This window comes from Saccopteryx leptura, chromosome 2 (assembly GCF_036850995.1).
Source record: "Saccopteryx leptura isolate mSacLep1 chromosome 2, mSacLep1_pri_phased_curated, whole genome shotgun sequence".
Taxonomy (NCBI): Eukaryota; Metazoa; Chordata; class Mammalia; order Chiroptera; family Emballonuridae; genus Saccopteryx; species Saccopteryx leptura.
The window spans coordinates 255,100,140-255,119,540 of record NC_089504.1 but is presented as its reverse complement, the minus strand read 5'-3'; the positions used below and the strand labels follow the sequence as shown (position 1 = coordinate 255,119,540).

The following is a 19,401-nucleotide window of genomic DNA, read 5'->3' as shown; positions in this document are numbered from 1 at the left end:
AGAGCAGGGGGACAGAGGAGAAAACACGCATTTCAGTGAGGAGCACTGAGCGGGGGTCACCCTCGGCACAGAGCTGGGGGGTCACCCTCGGCACAGAGCTGGACATTCGGTCCTCCCCAGCTCCTCGGCCCCAGCCGCAGGGACGCCCTTTGTGGACCCAAAATTCCTCTCAAGACCGAATCACGAATGCACACGGCCTCACAGCAGTGTTCTAGATACTGGGTTGTCCTTCATGGATGACAGAGGCAGCTTCTATTTTAATAGAATCCCCAATCAATGACGACACATCTGTGCTTGATCAGGAAGGACCTTTACACACCACCTCACGGTGTACTGTGGTTGCAGTTTTACCCGTAAACCCAGGTGCTGAGTGCTACCTCGGGACTTGGGGCTGCACACCTCCCTTCTCAGCAGTTGTGGTCATAGCTGTGGGCATGGGAACCTTTAAAATACAGTATACACCCTGGACAGGCGGTTCAGCAGATAAAATGTCTGCCCGATGTGCCAGAGGTCATGGGTTCGATCCCCAGTCAGGGCACATACGAGAAGCAACCAGTGAATGCACAACTAAATGGAACAGGTTGATGTTTCCCTCTTCCTTCCTTCCCCCCAACCCCCACCTCTCTAATCAATGGGAAAATTAAAAACCATACACACACATACATATGTATCTCCCTGCCCTTGCTGTCCCTAAATCAGGGGATCAGGCACACAGGCAAAATCTGAAAAGCCTCCCAGGTGACTCAGTACTCCCCCACCTAAGGTCCACTGAGCAAGAGAGGGAAGAGCTCTGACACAAGTTCATGGCCAGCGGAATGAATGACATCAAAGCAGAACATGGGAAATCCTAGTTGTCAGTTCCCTGTACAGCTGCCTGGATGGTTGAGATCCTCTAAAAAATAAATTCTAAAAGCAGGATTCTCCCCAACTCAGAATTCTAGTCATGTTAATGTTATACTCTCTAACTTGATGTGTTATCATCAATAATGCTCATCAAGTTACAAAGTAACCACCTCATTTCACATTGGGTGGGGGGATAGATAGAAGTAATCTCAGTGGGTTACAATCTTTCAACTGAAGCAGGTGCTCTGGGGGGTCGGGAGGTGCAGGCTCAGCGAGCCATTCACCTGCAATGCAGGCATTCCCTAAAGACGTAGGCCTGGCCTCACGTGCTTGTCATGTGCTGGTCCCGTGCCTGTGGGCGTGCGTGTGTGCGCGTGTGAAATCTGCGACTGCAGGAAGTCTGACTCTCCAGGAAGACAAGCCCTGTCTACGCTGCGGGGTCTAGAACCCTTGTCTGAGTCAGTTCTCAGGAGCCAGTACCGTTCCCACCTTCAGAAGCAACATGAACTACACCACACTGTGATCTCACCCTGTTTAAATATGGGCTAATCCCCAACTCCTCAATGAGCAATAATACAGTGTATCCATAAAGTCATGGTGCACTTTTGACCAATCATAGGAAAGCAACAAAAGATGATAGAAATGTGAAATCTGCACCAAATAAAAGGAGAACCCTCCCAGTTTCTGTAGGATGATGTGGCAGCACGTGCACATGCGCAGATGATGAAGTAACACCGTGTATACAGCGGAGCAGCCCACAGCCATGCCAGTCGAGATGTGGATGGTACAGAGGAAAGTTCAGTGTGTTCTGTGGCTCGCTAAATTCAAATCCATGACCAAAGTGCAACGTGAATATCGGCGCATTTATAACGAAGCACCACCACATAGGAATAACATTACTTGGTGGAATAAGCAGTTGAAGGAAACTGGCAGTTTGGTGGAGAAACCCCGTTCTGGTAGGCCATCAGTCAGTGACCCGTCTGTAGAGGCTATATGGGATAGCTACCTAAGGAGCCCTAAAAAATCTGTGCGTGAGCCCACATCGAACTGCACTGAATAGGTATGAAACTGGGAGAGTTTTCCTTTTATTTGGTGCAGATTTCACATTTCTATCGTCTTTCATTGCTTTCCTGTGACTGGTCAAAAGTGCACCATGACTTTACGGACACACTGTAGTTTGAAAAAGAACTCACCTTTTTTAGGACCAAGCAGATGAGGAAGAAAACTCCTGACAGCGACGGGCTCCGCAAACACCAGCTGGTTAAGCAGGAGAGGCACCAGCCGCGCAGCGATCAGCTCCTCCGACAGACAGCTCACCCTGTCCAGCAGGAACCTGCAGTGAGGAAGAGGAAGGACGCTGAACATGTCGGGATCCTCCCCGTACCAGTGCCCGGGCTTGAGCCACACGTGCTGTCTCCCGCCCCGCTGAAGGGCGCACTCTGCAGGGACCTGGGAGGGCAACCGGGCTGGCCTCAGTGAGCAGCAAAGCTGCTGTCAGCACCGACCGCCCCCCAAACCCAGTGCTCAGCAGGTCGCCCTGGTGACAGCAGGAGGGTCCCTTCCCCACAGCCAGAGGCTTGTGAGTCCATGAATGGAAATTCCCGAAGTAAAGGCCATGGGCTATCAAGTTATCCAACTTCCCACAGTAAACAAAACATAGGCTTTTGCCATTAACCTTTTAAATAAAAACAGCAGGTGTAAAAAGCACTGCCTGGGTCAGCAGCAACGCTGCCCACTCCTCAGCCACCTCCTGCTCGACGAGGAAGCGCCCCCATCCACAAGCAAGTGCACCCACGGCCCTGCCCCTGTGCAGGCACCCAGGGTGAGGGCTCCTCCTATCTAAGGCCACCCGAGCCACCTCCTGACACTCCCTTCCCTTGCAGGTCCCCTGGCCGCGTGGCATCAGCTCCCTTCTTCTCCCACCTTCGTGTCCCCTGGGCTCCGCCCCCTCCCCAGCGGCGCTCCTCCCTGCTGACCTGCACAGGCCAGGATGCACAGCAGCTCCCTCCTCGCCCTGCGTCACTGCTGAGCTTCCTGTGTGGGCCTTGCCCTGCCAGCCCCGCCTCATGGCCACCCAGCCCTCCGCTGGGTCCCCTGCGAGCCTTGGTCCTGCCTCCCTCCTCAGCAGCCCTTCCCCACCGGCCCCTCACAAGGCTGAGAGCCGGGCTATAGCGTGAGCCACAGTCCTTTCCTTGCTCCCTACTTTCTCTGGGAGAACTTGGCCGACAGGCTGATGAAGCCTGACAGTCCCCTCCAGCCCCTCCGCTCACCCTCTCTCCGGAGCTCCGGCCAGGACCCACGGACAGAGCACCAGAGCCACCAGTCCCCATGCCAGGCCCTCCACCCCAGAACCCTGGCTCCCAAAGTGACAGTCACTAGGGCCTGCCATTTCATCTTTCAAGTCTATCTGACCTCGGTGTCTTCTTCGTACCATCAGTAGTGCCCTTAACATGGCCTCACATTTACTGCCTGACCACCTCGGTGGTCTGCGACGGGTCCCCATCCAACATGCGGTGGGCCTGAGCCCCCTTAGACAACACAGGCCCTCTGCAGGGAGATGGAACCGCAGCTGGCCCGCGAGCCCTCTGTGGATGGCGTGTCTGAAGCCCACATGAGCTCCTCATGGCCGCACACGCGGGTGCCTTCCTCCCGCCTGTCCTGGCTTTGGAGTCTGTCCTCCCGTAGGACCCAGCTGCCACCGTTGGAAAAAGACACACTGTCCCTGCGCACTCATCCATGTCCCTGCGCCTCCGCCAGGAGCGCAGTCCTTCCCCTGGACACTAGCATGCGCTTGCTGTCCAGGGACCATCTGTTTCCGCTGCCCTCACCTGGCCCTCGCATCCCAAGGCCCCGCAAGAAGCCTGCACGGAGGAAGGCACCAAGGGAGTGTCCTCCACAAACCCGACAGATGACCGCCTCTCACCTGATGACTTCATGGACTTAGCCCAAGGTACTGAATTGTAAGGTGTTGCCTTTCTGAACTTACTTAAAGAATTCAGTTTTTTCCTCTTCACTCTTCAGTGTTAAACTTTTCAAGAAATTCACAACTTCTAGAAAATCATTCCTAAATGCCAGAAAGAAAAAGAACATGCAGACAGCAGATTAGAGGAGGCACCTTAAGTCCTGCTGCTCCAGACTCCAGCTCCCCACGCTCAGCAGAGGACATTCTCTGTGCTGTTGGAGGGTTCTACTACAGTCAAATAGCTTATGAGACAAACACTGTAGAACAAGTCCACAGGGAATTTTTTTTTAATTATTTTAGCGAAAGAGGCAAAGAGAGAAAGAGAGGGGAACATGGATCTGTTCCTGTATGTGCCCTGATCGGGGATCGAACCAGCAACTTCTGCACTTTGGGACTATGCTCAACTGAGCTATCCAGCTAGGGAATCTAATAATAATTCCAGAGATCCGTGATGAGGACACAGCCTTCTCCACACACGTCTGCACACAAACACTAACGAACTCTGGTCAAATGAACACCTAGGGAAACATTATCACCGAACAGGATGATTCTCATCTCCTGTGCTGGAGGAAGAGCTACTGAGGGCCACTAACGAGGGCCATGGAGAGGCACTCCAGGAGCCGCAGGAACTGTCCCCTGACCTGCTGGAGTGGTTTGGTCATTTTTCCAGCAAGGCCAGGAAGAGGGCGAGGGGTCAGTGTCCTGCCGGGCCACTCAAGTCTCGGGCTAGGACTGCTGTCTGCCCTCCTGCCCTGCCTCTGAGGATGACGCCCTGGGAAGTCCCAGAAGCACAGTCACCCACCAAGCTGTACCTCTGCCACCCCATTTCCCGTGGCTCAGCAGAGAAAAAGCCCCACATCTTAACAGAAGTCTAATCAAATGGGCTCAGCCGCCTCTGCAGGCGACTCTGGCCAGCTGCCCCACGCCCGTGCCCAGCCGGGCCTATCCCCACGTGTAACGCAGGATTTCGGGAAGGGGAGCAGCTGCACACCTCGGCTCTCTGCCCTTTCCGCCAAGCTCTAAAAAACCCTGCCACGTCCAGTGATGAGAGTCCCACTATGAGGGATACTCTTTGTAGAGACTTTATATCCAGGTGAATAAGATGTTACTGTGAATCACCCAGAGGGTATGGCGATTCCTTGGTTCAGATGCCAGTAAGGGAAAGGTTTTGAACGAGTTCTTGGGGACAAACGACAAAGCCTTAGTCACTACAATAAGACTGTCCCCCACCCAGTGCTATCAGGAGGGTAACTGCCCCTGTCTGTCTCGCACCAGCCCCAGCAAACTGGACACAGCACCCGCTCTGGACTCCCACAGCGGACACTCATGGGAAAAAAAAGTGAAAGATACACATCTCAAACTGACCCTGGCCGAAGCTCAGAGGGGTCTGACCCCGCGCAGTACACCTGAGCCTTCCCCTCTGACCAGGGCTCTGCTAACTACAGAAAACACTCTTCTTTCCTTCTGCGCCCCCCAACAAGAAAACGTCAACAACAAGCTCCTGTCAGTACCATGGCAGCAGAAAGGACGGCCCCAGGCCGCAGCCCAGCCCTCCCCACAGAGGCCCCCAGCACCTGCAGTTTTAGGCCCAGCCCCCCATCATAGACTCCCAAAGCCACTTGTGACGGACCCCGAGAGGCAACCCAAGCCCCACACTTCCCACGGGGCCATGAGTCAGTCTCTCCTGCCAACAGGGGCACTGCGTCCAGGCGGGCAGCGGGCAGTCCCGGCCCTCACCTGAAGAAGTCATGGGACAGTAAGGCGCGGAGCGGGGGCCGGCTCTGGGGGGCGGGGTCCAGCAGGGCTGAGGGCCAGGTCTGCTGGAAGCGGCCGAGCGCGGCGGCTGAAACTGAAATCCAGAGCGACAGTTAGTTCCCGGGCTTCGCCCTCGTGCGGGGCCTCGCAAGCCGGAAAGGTGAGCAAAAACCAACCTAGAAGAGCCCAAACAGACACAGCCCTGGCTGTGGCCAACTGCGCCCAGGCCGGAGGCCGTCGTCCTGCCCCCACAGAAGAGACCCCGTGCCTCCCGGCTGGGCCCCACTTCCTGAGGGCAGGTAGGTGCAGCGGGGCACAGAGGCCGGGGCCAGCGTGGTGGCCTGGTGCTGCCAGCCTGGCGGCTCCCCGCAGAGCAGCGGCACATCTGGTCTGCCGGGAGCCTCACTGCCCCCAGGTAGCACAAGGCTGTGCCACCACAGACCCGTGGGGAGCCAGTGGTTCCCACCCACGGGGTCCCACCCTTGCCGGCTCATTTGCTCATTTAGTGCCAACTCACCCTGTCCACTCAAGACCGTGAACACCCTCTCCACCAGCTTCCCAAACGAGTAGGCATCCCGTGCGTGCCCGTGTGACTCTGGCAGGGTTGTGAACTCTGGGGACTAGAAGCGGAGAGGCCGGTGAATTTGGCCTGCACTGCCACACGGGGCCGCCACAGGCCACCTCCCTCCACCCAGCAGGCCTGTGAGTGTCTGTGGCTCTCAGATGCAGGACAGCAACCCAGACTAAGCAACACATCATTACTATTCATCATTCTCGGTATACACACGTATGGAGAGATACACACATAATGAAAGCAAAAGTTTCATAAAACGACACTAAACATTACCACCTAAGACACCCAACAATATTTTCTATTCCTTTTTTTCCTCCACATGTTGGTCAGAATTCTTACACTAATTTGAAACCCACATACCATCACATAGAAAAACTAGTCTATGCACTTTGTGCTGATTTGGATCAACCTGATTTATTTTGGGTCTTAGGTTTCTGTGTTCATTTCTACTTCTAGTTGGGATAGTGTTTACTGAACATCCCACTGAGTGTGTCTTTGCGGACCTGTGTTTACAGTGGTCACGAGAGAGCGACTGCTTTCGGCCTTGTGGGTACAGAGAGAGCAGACGTCGTGGACGCCTGCACCCCTCGGCATCCCAGTGAACAGCCCGGCAGGCAGAGCGCGGCTGCTCAGCTCCCAGCAGAGCACAGGACGCCGGGAAACGGGGAGGATGCGCAGACCCTGTGCATGCTTTGTTTTGTTTTTAACTGTGTTTTCAGTTACAGCTGACTTTCAGTGGTGTTCTGTGTTAGTTTCAGGTGTAAAGCAGCAATTAGACAACCGTATACTCTATGCAGGGGTCCCCAAACTTTTTACACAGGGGGCCAGCTCACTGTCCCTCAGACCACTGGAGGGCCACCACATACAGTGCTCCTCTCACTGACCACCAATGAAAGAGATGCCCCTTCCAGAAGTGCAGCGGGGGGCCGGATAAATGGCCTCAGGGGGCCGCATGCGGCCCGCGGGCCGTAGTTTGGGGACACCTGCTATGTAGCCCCCCGATATCTCAGTGTCCGCCTACACCACGCACAGTTGTTGCCCCAGTACCGGCCGTGCTCCCTGTGCGGCACTCACCCCATGACTGTCCTGTAATGACCCATCCTCATCCTGTCACCTTCCCTCCCAGCTCCCTGCCCGCCCCCCCAGCAACCACCAATCTGTTTTGTCCTGTCCCATGAGTCTGTTTCTACTTTGTCTTAGCATTTATTTTGTTCTAGAGATTCCACATGAGTGAGGTCCCTCCATCTTTACAAGGTGTCAGAGGTGTGTCTATGACCAAATTGTCAGCTGGGTGTCAAGACAAGGCCCCTGCACGGTGACACTCTGATTCTCAGCAGCCCATGAGGCCATAGTCCTGAGGCCTCCGTAATTCAGTAAAGAAAGGGTGGGCAGGCGGGCGCTGAGGATGGCTCTGTGGCCTCTGCCTCAGGCACTAGAATGGCTCTGATTGCGGCAGAGCGACGCCCCAGTTGGGCAGAGCATCGCCCCCTGGTGGGCATGCCGGGTGGATCCCGGTCGGGCGCATGTGGGAGTCTGACTGCCTCCCCGTTTCCAACTTAAGAAAAATACCAAAAAAAAAAAAAAGGGGGTGGGGGGGTGGGCAGGGCGTTCTCTTTCTCAGTGTCACACCCAGCCCCACAATGAGCGACGGGCATCACCTTACCGTCTCTTCAGGAGGGACACACGCCGGGTCTCTCAGGGACTGAACACTCCTCAGAAACTAGACAGAGAAACACATTAGGGAAAAGGATTCAGACAGATGTCAGGTGGACCAACCTCTGACACCAAGTCACAAAAGCATCGAGCAACAGAGACAGCGACCACAGCTGCCACATGTTCAATGTACAGACTTAAAATCTCCCCGATTAAAACATCAGCACAGGCCTGGCCCAGTGCCAGGCTTCAGTTGGGAGCAGGTATCTGCACCCTTCCCTCCCCTTCACTGGTCAGACACCCTGGCTGGTCCAAGGCATCTCTGCATCTGACATGGGAATTCAGAGTCCTCTGTCCACCTGAGGCATTAATAGGACGAGGTTTCTCCATCAGAGAACGAATCTACCACCGGGCTTTCCACTGCATCAAGTCCACGCCACATGAGAGATAAGCGATGAACATCTTATAAGCCGTGACAAAACCAACATCACAGAATACATTCTCTCACTGACAAAGATTTTTTTACAAGAGCTTGTGAGTCCCAAGCACCATTCAGGGCACTCGGAATAGGAAGTGAACGCAATCAACTCCCTGTCCCCGCAGGTACGCACAGCCAGGAACATAAACCACGAGTTTTGGTAACCTGCGCGAGGCCGGCAGAGCACACGAGTGACAATGCCGGGTGGGGACACCAGGTGGGCCTCACAGAGGTCATGGAACTCCATCTCCCACTCTGGCCCCTCTCCTCTCCAAGCCCACAGAGCCCACGGCAAGGAGGCTCCCGGCACAGAGTCATGCAGAGGGGCAGGCTGCCGGCACACCTGAGGCCAGCGTGAGCCAGGGCAGGGCCAGCGCGGCTGAGGGAGCCCACGCGAGGCTGGGGAAGGGGTGGGTTCATCAGCCCTGTGCCCTAGAGAGCACAGCAGAGACCAGTGAGACGAAGGGGAAGTCTGAGATGCGGTTGGTGGGCGGAATGATCATCAGAGGAGCGTCCCTGTGGTGAAGTGCCCCCTGCATGAACGAGAGCCACGCAGGTGTAACCCGGGTGGGGCCACCTGGAAGCCGCAGGGCACGAGAACAGGGAGTGGGTTTGTGGGTGGAGGGGGTCCGGACAGGAGTGGGTTTTCTGCCTCAAAGTAAGTGAGTCTCGTGGTAACATGTGCAATGGTGAAAACAAGCAACGAGACAGAGAGGAGGGCTAGTCAGCCCAGGAGGGACGCGTGAAGGCCTGTGTCACACAGAACTATGTAAGGACCACAGGCAGTCACAGCCGCTGGGAGAAGTCACAGTGCACATGTCGGATGGCTGCGCCATAGAGGTTCCCGAGCACAGAACCCGTGCCCAGCACTGTTCTGGGCGGAGCTGCACAGATAAACAGAAGACACTGTCACACCCGGTGACGGTCATCTCGGTCGTCAGTGTGACATGGTGACACCAAGCCCAGAAGCGGAGAGGAGGGCTGAACTGAACGCCTGCCAGGCCGTGTCCCCTGTCTGCCAGGCTGTGTCCCCTCTCTCTCAGGTTCCCCAGCTCCTAGATAAGGACAGAACTGATGACTGCAGGGCCCTCTGAAGGACGCAACCCCACGGTTCCAAGAACAAAAGCATTGTTAAAAGTGGGCAGGTCTCCAACACTAAGGTCACCCTCCCTCGGAAGCGAAGTCCCGCCTGAGACCCTCCCACCAGACCACGCACCTGCAAGAACGGGGCTGTCCCGCTTACCTCGGGGGTGGCCTGGGGGACACGGCAGACCGTCTCCATCCCTCCAAGCTTCCAGTGCCCATCTTCGCTGACAAACACAGAAGACACACAGACGTTGTTGTGGGTGAGGTGTCCCTGGAGAGGAGGAACAGGAAGAGGGCCGCCACTCCAGTGTATGAGCACAAGTTGTAAAAAACTGAATACTAATCACCAAAAACAGGCCCAGCCCTTTTGGCACAACACATGCAGGTCCGACCGTTGAGAATGACAAGCTCAAGCACTGAAGTCAGAAGAAGGCTCCGGCCAGAGGCCCCCACCCTGTGGCGGGTAAGACGTACGGCCACTGCTTAGAGAGTACACACCTGTCCCCACAGGAGTCAGGAGACACACGTGCCCTGGACCTGAATTAAGAATCTTTAGAACCTACATGTTTGCTTCCGATGCCTGTCAAGGTCAAGTGCCTCTCTGTCCCCACAGGTTCCTGCATGAACTTCTCCTCCCAGTTCTCTCCCACACATTCTATCACGAGCCCAGGCCCCGTCACCTGAAGTCCTGGCCTGTGGGCATTAAGAAAATCCTGCCTGAAGAGGAGGGAATGGAAGGAGGACAACCAGGAACACCCCACACCACAGCGGAGCCAGGTGCAAACCACAGAAACAGGACAGCCAGCCAGTCACAGGGAAGAAGAAAATGGGAAACACAGGCTTTCTCTTCCAAACCAGAAATTATCCCAGTGGACAAGTATGTTTTTACTGTTTTAGCCAGTAGAGCAAATAGGTACCTATCTATACAGAAAACATTCCAAGGGTTAGGAGAGTGCGGATGGGATGTCTCCATCTGAGAGAAAATGTAGGAGACGCTGCCCAAGGAGGTCTGCCCGACCTGCACAGACTCCCCAGGACTAGCGGCGGCTCTGTGGATGAAACAGGATGCTGCACGCGAGGCCCACACTCACAGCAACTCAGACTTTTCACATGGGCCTCTGCTTTCTCCATCAGAGGAAATGCTCCCCCAGTGAAGCAGGAACTCTTCCGTGTGAACCTCAGACACACTTTTAAGAGAAGATAAATCCAAAGTGGTACTTGGGGAGTCAATCTCCCATTGATAGAAAACATTTTAAAATGTGTTGAGTCAAATGCAAGGGTTTCTAACCCTGACGGGAGCTTTAATCCTGTGGGGGCTGCTGAAGGCCCTACCACATCACAGAGCGACCACTACCAAGCAACGCAGCTCTCTGACCCCGTCCAGAAAGGGCCCAGTGACAAGGGAACTCTGTCCGCGAACAGCAAACATCACCGCAGGGTGAAGGGATGTCTCTCACTGGTACAACCTACTTAATGGAAAGAGATAGATAAAACTCTGCCGCTTTCTAGGAAATAATCATTTCTTTTTCAAGTTGAAAATGGAACAAAACTGCTGACAAAGGAGAGGTAACTTGGCCCACAGCAGCGTGGATGCTAACCCTATATCTCTGCCTTACTAACAAGCAGCCGCTGCCGCTGTGTTCACCTGCGTCTCTAGGGAAAGCACTAGAGGGACACTAGTGAACGGCAAGTCTGTGACTGCCGCCCCAGAGACGCCTGAGAGACTGAGCGCACACCACACACTCCCCAGACCACACCCCCAGGAAGCCTTCCGGTGAGAACAAGGGCTATGCCTTCTGCAGGCCCCGCCCCCACGGCCACATCCCGGTCACTCACTCTGTCATGCAGGAATATCAGAGCCAGCAGGATGTCGTAGATCCCTGCACAGACCTCGGCAGGGGACAGCGTCTCCAAGGCCGCTTCCAGAGGCTGCACCCGCTCAGTGACCAGGTGGATGCCGTCCGCCTCCACTGTGCAAGACAGGAATCTCAGCAAGCAAGGGTGACGGAGCGTCTTCAAGTGCTTTCAGAATAAAACAGAAGGGTTTGGAAGTTAATGACTCAAGTCCACAGTCACTGTAATTTCATGTATATCGCAGAAGTCAGGACTGTACACCTGCGTTCACGGTCTTCCGGCTCCCTCCCTCCCCCACCGACCCCCCCAAATTTCAAATATGGCACAGGAGAACCTCGGACTTGCGCTGACTTGACCAACATTTAAAGGACAGGACAGAGGTGGCCAGTTCCCCTACAGCAGTGCAAGCCCCTGACGGCCCCAACCTCCATAGTTACCATTCCAAGCCTCACGGAGCGCCCAGAACAGCAACATGAGATCTGTAAGCAAAAAGCAGAGCTCGGAGGGCCCAGACTCTGGGGCAAGACACAGGGCGGAGCTTCCTCCACTTGTGCCTGCAGGAAAAAGTCTTCATTTGCTTTTCTGTCTCAGGATCTATTTTCCTTGGGTTTTTTGAACCTTTCTTTACTCTCCCTCTAGGGCCCAGGGCAGACAGAGAGTCAGGGATGCTGTCTGGCTTAGTGGTGGCCAGGAATAGTCAGTAAACCTTCACCTGGTTAACAAAGAAAAGCAGGTTTCATTTTCACTTGTTTATTTTTTAACCCTATGTGCCCAGCAAAATTCTTGGTCCAAAGTGACTCCTTGTGGAAGGAAGGAAGGTGTGAAAAAGGGAGGGAGGGAGGGAAGAAGGGAGAGAAGAAGGGAAGGGAGGGAGGCCCCGAGAACTGGAGCGACAAGGCGCTGTCGCTGGAGCACGGGGTGTCTCTCCATGAACACTGACCAGAGAGGCGCGACTCTGGGTCTGGGGGAAAGGTGATTGTGACGGGACGGTGGTGCCTCGGAAGCATCTGGCCCGAGTTCCCTGGACACTTGCTCACCCTGTTCACCATCCAGGCACTGGGCTGTGACAGAGGCTGAGTGAAGGCCCCCCGACTGTCCAGCAGGAGCAGGGGGACGCACCCCCACTCAAGCCAAGGGTCAGATCTGGTCCCAGCAATGAACTAGGCCTACTTCTCAGGAATCCCTGACGACTCCGGCATGCAGAAGATGAGCTCTGAGCCCCTTCCGGGCCTCGCATTCCCTTCCAGGCCAGCCCTGCCTTCCTGTCTCACTGTGAGGACCACACAGAGCAACAGTTCTTAACTGCAGCCCCCGATCAGCTGCAGGTGTTCAGACAGGGCAGAAACCAACGCTTCACGTTGTTAAAGAAACATAGCACCATAACCACGAGGCCTGAGTGAGAGAGAAATGGTCTTCCTCCAAAGACGCATTCCGTCTTTGAACGCCCGCTGCATTGTGCTGCCTCAGGAGAAGAAAAACAGTGCCTACAGTTCCTACAAGATTTTGTTTCCATGCCCACGGTCGATACACTGTTCAAATAGTGTCCATTATTAGAGCACTGTGCTAAGCCAGGTGAAGTCTCTTATCACGCATCAGTGATGGAAGTCACCTCCCAGCATCCCTCTACAAAATACAACCTGCAGTGCAAAGTACCACCCTTCCCCACGCCGTGTGTGGCCTTCCCTGTGGCCCTTCCCCGCGCCATGCCAGATGGGCATGCTCCCGTGAAGTAAGGACAACTATGTCTTGAAAGGCCATGAATAAAAACACTATTCCTATGGTCCTCCTCCACGGGCCTTTCTTCACTTCACGTTTTTCGTGGTCACAAGTATGAGCTGTTGGGAGTCCCCACAGTACCTTGGCGGCCTTGTCGACCCTGTCTGCATTTTCCCTTTCGTACACGAAGACCGATGCAACCCTGCCATCCTGCAGCTCAGCGGGGAACACAGCCACTCCGGAGGGCAGGGTGACCTGGGGCCCCTTCAGCGTGCAGCCCTTCAGAGCGCTGCTCTCTGCTCCCATCCCTTGGGCGGGGGGCCGCGGCAGCCCCTCCCCAAAGTCACAGATCTAGAAGGAAACAGAGAACATGGTCAAACTTCAGGTCCCTGCACCACGGCCAAAGGGCTGGGCACGGCTACGCCAGCCTGCCAGAGTCTACCAGAGGCCGGGCCACTCGGCCGTGAGAAGGTCCATGAGCTCGATGCAGTCCACGAGCAGCCACGACTCAGGAAATGCGCTCTACCCGACTGCCTCTTGGACCCCAGCACCACCCCCCCCACACACACACACACGTTCAGGGTGGGTGACAGGCAATCAGGACAGACGTGGGTCACGCCTGCTCCCTAATGCTCATGCACGCCCCTCACGGGGGAGGGCTGCGGACCTCGGGAACATGCAAAATTGTGTCATCTCAAATGCCACAAAGAAGCCCATGCATACGTGAGGTTCTAGAGAATGCTGTGAACGACACAGGACAGACCCCTGGGAGCCTGGCGTGGGGGCCTAGGCAGAGGGACGGCATGGGGAATGGACGCCAAGGGGTCAAAGGAAACTTCGGAGCGGAGTGGATACGTTCATCGTCTTGACTACGATGGCTATGGTGGTGGGGACTACGAATGTCAAAACTTGTAGAACCATACACTGTAAATATGTTCAGTGTATCAGCTACACCACAATAAAGGCATTTTAGAAAGAACTCTGTATCATACACCTAGCCCTGTCTCTATGAATGTGCATGGTGCACACATGCATGTACATGCACACACACTTGAAAATCAGGCTGAAATGTTAACAGAGCTTTGCTGTGGTGTCAGACAGACCAGGGGCACTTCATGTGCACAGAGACATGCCCCGTCCCTGCACTGCCCAGACCTTTCAGTGCAACAGGGACACAAGCAGAGCAGCTGTTAGAGCAGCAAAGGGGCTGCCGAGCAGGCACAGGGCCCGCCGTGGACAGGCTGGGGCCCTCGTCCACTGCTGACCGGGGCTGCAGGCCCAGCGTTGCCAGCTCATGCCCTTGGCCAGCAGGCAGCCTGAAGATTTATGTGGGAATGTCCTTATTTTTCAATGTTGACTCTGGTTGTTTTATTATATATAAAGCCTGTGTAGGCCAAGCAACATGCCTGAAAAATAAGTGGTAGATTTCTGTTCTGGCTTTACCATAATTTAAAAAGTGGACTGTGTACTAACTCTAGCAAATAGGTAACATGGCCGAACCCTCTATATGTAGACCTTTCAAAGTTTTAGTTTAAAATCTGCATCCTTTGGGCCCTGGCCGGTTGGCTCAGCGGTAGAGCATCGGCCTGGAGTGCAGGGGACCCAGGTTCGATTCCCGGCCAGGGCACATAGGAGAAGCGCCCATTTGCTTCTCCACTCCCCCCCCTCCTTCCTCTCTGTCTCTCTCTTCCCCTCCCGCAGCCAAGGCTCCATTGGAGCAAAGATGGCCCAGGCGCTGGGGATGGCTCCTTGGCCTCTGCCCCAGGCGCTAGAGTGGCTCTGGTCGCGGCATAGCAACACCCTGGAGGGGCAGAGCATCGCCCCCTGGTGGGCAGAGCTTCGCCCCTGGTGGGCATGCCGGGTGGATCCTGGTCGGTCGTATGCGGGAGTCTGTCTGTCTCTCCCCGTTTCCAGCTTCAGAAAAATTAAAAAAAAAAAAAATCTGCATCCTTTGGATAAACAGAACCCAGTCATCAATTATTTTTATGCTTATTTTATTGATTTTTTTTTTTAGAGAAAGTGAGAGAGTGAGAGACAGGAACATTGATCTGTTCCTGTATGTGCCCTGACTGGGCTCTAACTGGCAACTTCTGGATTTTGGGATGATGCTCTAACCAACTGAGCTATCTGGCCAGGGCTTTTTAAATTTTTTTATTTTTTACAGAGACAGAGAGAGGGATAGACAGGGACAGACAGGAACGAAGAGATGAGAGGCATCAATCAGTTTTTCGTTGCACATTGCAACACCTTAGTTGTTCATTGATTGCTTTCTCATATGTGCCTTGATCGTGGGCCTTCAGCAGACCGAGTAACTCCTTGCTTGAGCCAACGACCTTGGGTCCAAGCTGGTGAGCTTTTTGCTCAAACCAGATGAGCCCGCGCTCAAGCTGGCAACCTCAGGGTCTCAAACCTGGGTCCTCAGCATCCTAGTCCGACGCTCTATCCACTGAGCCACCACCTAGTCAGGCGCTTTTTTTTTTCTTTTTTTTTTTTTTTGTATTTTTCCAAAGCTGGAAACAGGGAGGCAGTCAGACAGACTCCCGCATACGCCAGACCGGGATCCACCCGGCATGCCCACCAGGGGGCAATGCTCTGCCCATCTGGGGCGTTGCTCTGTTGCAACCAGAGCCATTCTAGCGCCTGAGGCAGAGGCCACAGAGCCATCCTCAGCGCCTGGGCCAACTTTGCTCCAATGGAGCCTTGGCTGCAGGAGGGGAAGAGAGAGAGAGGAAGGAGAGGGGGAAGGGTGGAGAAGCAGATGGGCGCTTCTCCTGTGTGCCCTGGCTGGGAATCGAACCCGGGACTCCTGCACACCAGGCTGACGCTCTATCACTGAGTCAACCAGCCAGGGCCCTTTTATTTTTTTTTAAGCAAGTAGAGGGGAGATAGTAAGAGACTCCCACATGCGCCCTGACTCGGATCCACCTAGCAACCCCATCTAGGGCCAATGCTGGCATGCCGAGCTACTTTTGCACCTGAAGCTGACATGCATGGACCAACCAAGCTATCCTCAGTGCCCGGGGCCACGCTTGAACCAATCAAACCACTGGCTACAAGAGAGGGAGAGAAGGGGAAGAGAAGCAGATGGTCATTTCTCACTTGGGCCCTGACTAGGAATCAAACCTGAGACATCCATTCACTAGGCTGATGTTCTATCCACTCAGTCAATCGGCCAGGACCAAAGTCATCATTATACACAGACCCTCTACTTGGGCTTTTTTTCACTTTGGTCAAGTTCCACACAACACGTTCTATGGTATCAGAGCATATAACGCTGCCACAGTGACACCTGATACAGAGAATTCCAGGTGCTGCATAGCACGTGCGCCACTGTGTAAGGAAGGCAGGGCAAGGGCCAATGTGAAGATGGAAGTCTTCCAATACCTAGGAGTGATTCTGGGGACAAGGAAATCAGCTTTGTAACAAATCCAGAGTTCCAACCCACCTAGCAGTGTACTTTCCTTAAGAATAAAAAAGTAGGCCTGACCTCTGGTGGTGTAGTGGATAAAACATCAACCTGGAACGCTGAGGTCGCCAGTTCAAAACCCTGGGCTTGCCTGGTCAAGATGATTCCTGCTCCTCCCCCTTCTCTCTCTCTCTCCTCACTCTCTGAAAATGAGTAAATAAAATCTAAATTAAAAAAAAAAAAAGCTATTACAAAGGCAAAGGCCAAGTGTCTCAACTGCAAGTAAAATTCACCTTGTACCTTGCTAAGGGGACCACAAATAAACTGCAAGTTTATGTAGGGTCACAGAGAAAAGCGACTGTGTTCATTCTATTTCAAGGGGTGCTGCCTGCCCAGCCTGTGACAGACAGCACCCCTCCCTGCTGAGTAGGGAGGGTCAAGGTTAGAACTCGGACCTGCTCCCCTCTCCTCAGTCACAGTTAATGTGTCAGGTGTCTACCAGCGCCAATGGGCAATCTCTTTACACCTTAACCATCTGTAGGACCACGGCCCGGCTGTCTTCCCCAGGAATCTGATGAACAAGAGGTATTTCTGTCCACCAGCAGGTAGACAGGCCCCAGGAGGGAGTCGGGGCTACGACAAACCGAAGCCATGTGAAGACAGACAGCTGGCGAGCCCAGAGGAAATCAGCAGGCATCAGCATGGGAGCTTAGTGGCATTTCCAGGGCACGATGCTATCCCCCAGCTCCAAGTCCACACCCTACCTGCCTCAGTGACCCCCTTCCACGCAGGGGAGCCAGGTGCCCGGAGGAAGCCAGTGGGTCCGTGTTCTTTGAAATCGACTCTCTTCATAAGCTAATAACGTGGCTCCTCTCTGTTGCCTCCTGCCTGCCCAACCAGTTAGACTAGAGGAATGAGTTCAAGAAGTGTGGCTTTAAAGTATCCCTCGGAAACTAGCCTAATTGTCCTCGGCCTTCCAAAAAAAATCAGCAAGATGAAAAACCCACCTGGCAGAAGCTCATGCTGTTTAGATTTAGTATTAGACCCCGAAGCAGATAAGAGGGTCACCAGGATTCAGGAGCAGTACTCAGGCTGACTTAGTCACTTCTGAACAGCAGAATGTTTCCTTGTGACAATACCAGGTGTTACGACATCTAGTAACCTTTGGCTTCATGCAACAAAATCCCCTAGTCATGCAAGCTTTAGCTGGAGGTTAACACTGCCCATTCTTTTCTTAGCAGTGAACATTTGGGGTCTCAGGCCCTAGGAAATACCACCTAAAAACTAAAAAAGGAACCACTCTCTTTCTAGACAGAATTCAAGATGCCACTTTTGAAAAGTGGCATGATTAATGTCAACAGAAAGGTTCTATCCTATGTCCTGGGAGAAGTTATTAGGGGGACATAAAGAGATGTGCTGTTGACTGCCATTTGAGAATGTCATAAAAGCAGCAATTCTTTTATTTTTTATTGATTTTAGAGGGAGAGAGAAGGAGGGAGAGAGGCAGAGAGAGAGAGATAAACATTGATTTGTTGTTCCACTTATTTATGTATTCATTGGTTGACTTGTATGTGCCCTGATGGGGGATTGAACCTGCAACCTTGGTGTATGGGGAGGACACTCTACAATCAACTGAGCTACCTGGCCAGGGTCAAAGCAGTGATTCTTAACTCTTCACTTCACACAACTCTATCCTAAGAGGCATTGAAACTGTTGATATAAGCAGTGCTTTAAAAGTGAGAATTCGACTAAAGCAGACTTCCTAAAATGTTAAATAATAACACTTGGATATCCAAAACGCTCTCGTTTCAAGGAGTGAAGGGGAAAACATGTAATTCTTTAGCTCTGCAATAGAATTCACAAGAAGGGAGAGGACACCCTGACACGGTGCTATGCGCATGGGTATTTTGCAGTATCTGCCATCTCCACTCTACAATAAAACATGTCTGAGTTTTATCACAGAGGCAGTGTCTGACTTGAATATGCACCACGGTCTTTGTCTTTAGAAACGTGTTCGCCTGACATCCCCCACCCTTTGGCTTTCATGGGCAGCACCCCAAGTTTCTGGGCCACCTGTGGATTGCAGTCCTGGATCCCTGGGCAACTCACTCAAGTGAGAAACCAGCGTCCTCTGGGAACAGCTCTTTCCACAACAATTAGCAGCGAGATGTTGGTCCCAGGTTCCTTAGCTTGGGAGTGCCCAAGATAATGGCCTGCACTGTGTTCTAACGTCACCCTGTAAGGGCTGACATTGTGTCACCTGGCGATAACATTAGTTGGAGTCCTTTGCTTTGATCTGTTTCAGGTGTATGTCCCTGCGTTGAGCTCGGTCCAGCCCTGCCAGGTGACCATGATACTGGACCTAAAACGGAGTCTGACTTCAGCCAAGGGGAGGAACGCGACATGGGGGCTTCACACGGGATCCTAGGAGCAGCGATGACAATGCGCCCGAAATCCAGGGCGACTCTGAGTCCCTACAAATGTCTCATCTTTGCAGAGCCGGGCGCAGGCTGGGACTCCGAGCCGGGCCATGCTCCATGGTCCGGAACGAAGGCGGCGTCCCGGGCGGCGGGACAACGGGTCCCCCAGCTCCAGCGCCCCCGCCCCGCCTCACCTGGGGCCACGGGTCGCCGCGCCGCCTCACACCTGCCCCACCTGCCCGCGAGGCCCGGCTCCGCGGCTCTCTCCCGGCGTCCGGTCCCCCGCAGCCCAGCGGAGAGGGCGCCCCGCAGGCCGCAGGGGCTGCGCGGAGGCGGCGGCGCCGCGCCGAGCTCGCCCCCGAGCGCGGACCCGCGAGCCGGGCGCGCGCCCACCGCCCGCTCCCCGCCCCTCCCCGCGCCCGGGCCGCACAGACGGAGCGCGGCGCCCGGTGCCCTGTTACCTGCCGGAGGGCGGCGGGGCGCGGCCGAGCGTCTTGGCTCCAGTCCCCTCTTCGCCCCCTGTTGACACCAACCACCCTCGCCTCCCCCGTGAGGCTCCGGCCACTACACCCACAGTCTTCGGGGTTCTGGTCTCTCCGCCACCATAGAGACGGCTCCGGAAGCCGGACAGAATGCCAGTCTGCAGCCCTCCGA

The 19,401-nt window shown here is 54.4% G+C and overlaps 1 protein-coding gene across 5 annotated transcripts in view; it reads right to left on the bottom strand.

Moving 5' to 3' along the window:
- SCYL3 (SCY1 like pseudokinase 3) overlaps positions 1-19,401 on the bottom strand; it is a 27,866-nt gene extending 8,465 nt beyond the window's left edge. For 2 of the 5 annotated variants that reach the window (XM_066371423.1, XM_066371424.1), the window contains exons 1-9: positions 17,335-17,427; positions 13,063-13,272; positions 11,188-11,373; positions 9,509-9,622; positions 7,798-7,854; positions 6,078-6,180; positions 5,543-5,654; positions 3,830-3,907; positions 2,037-2,176 (exon numbers count right to left, since the gene is read on the bottom strand). In XM_066371423.1, the coding sequence (XP_066227520.1) occupies positions 2,037-2,176; positions 3,830-3,907; positions 5,543-5,654; positions 6,078-6,180; positions 7,798-7,854; positions 9,509-9,622; positions 11,188-11,373; positions 13,063-13,272; positions 17,335-17,349 (1,015 nt within the window). In that variant the 5' untranslated portion in view covers positions 17,350-17,427. Of the gene's footprint in view, positions 1-2,036; positions 2,177-3,829; positions 3,908-5,542; positions 5,655-6,077; positions 6,181-7,797; positions 7,855-9,508; positions 9,623-11,187; positions 11,374-13,062; positions 13,273-17,334; positions 17,428-19,208 lie in introns of those variants that run through there. The other 3 variants (XM_066371420.1, XM_066371421.1, XM_066371422.1) reach the window with 2 other exon arrangements.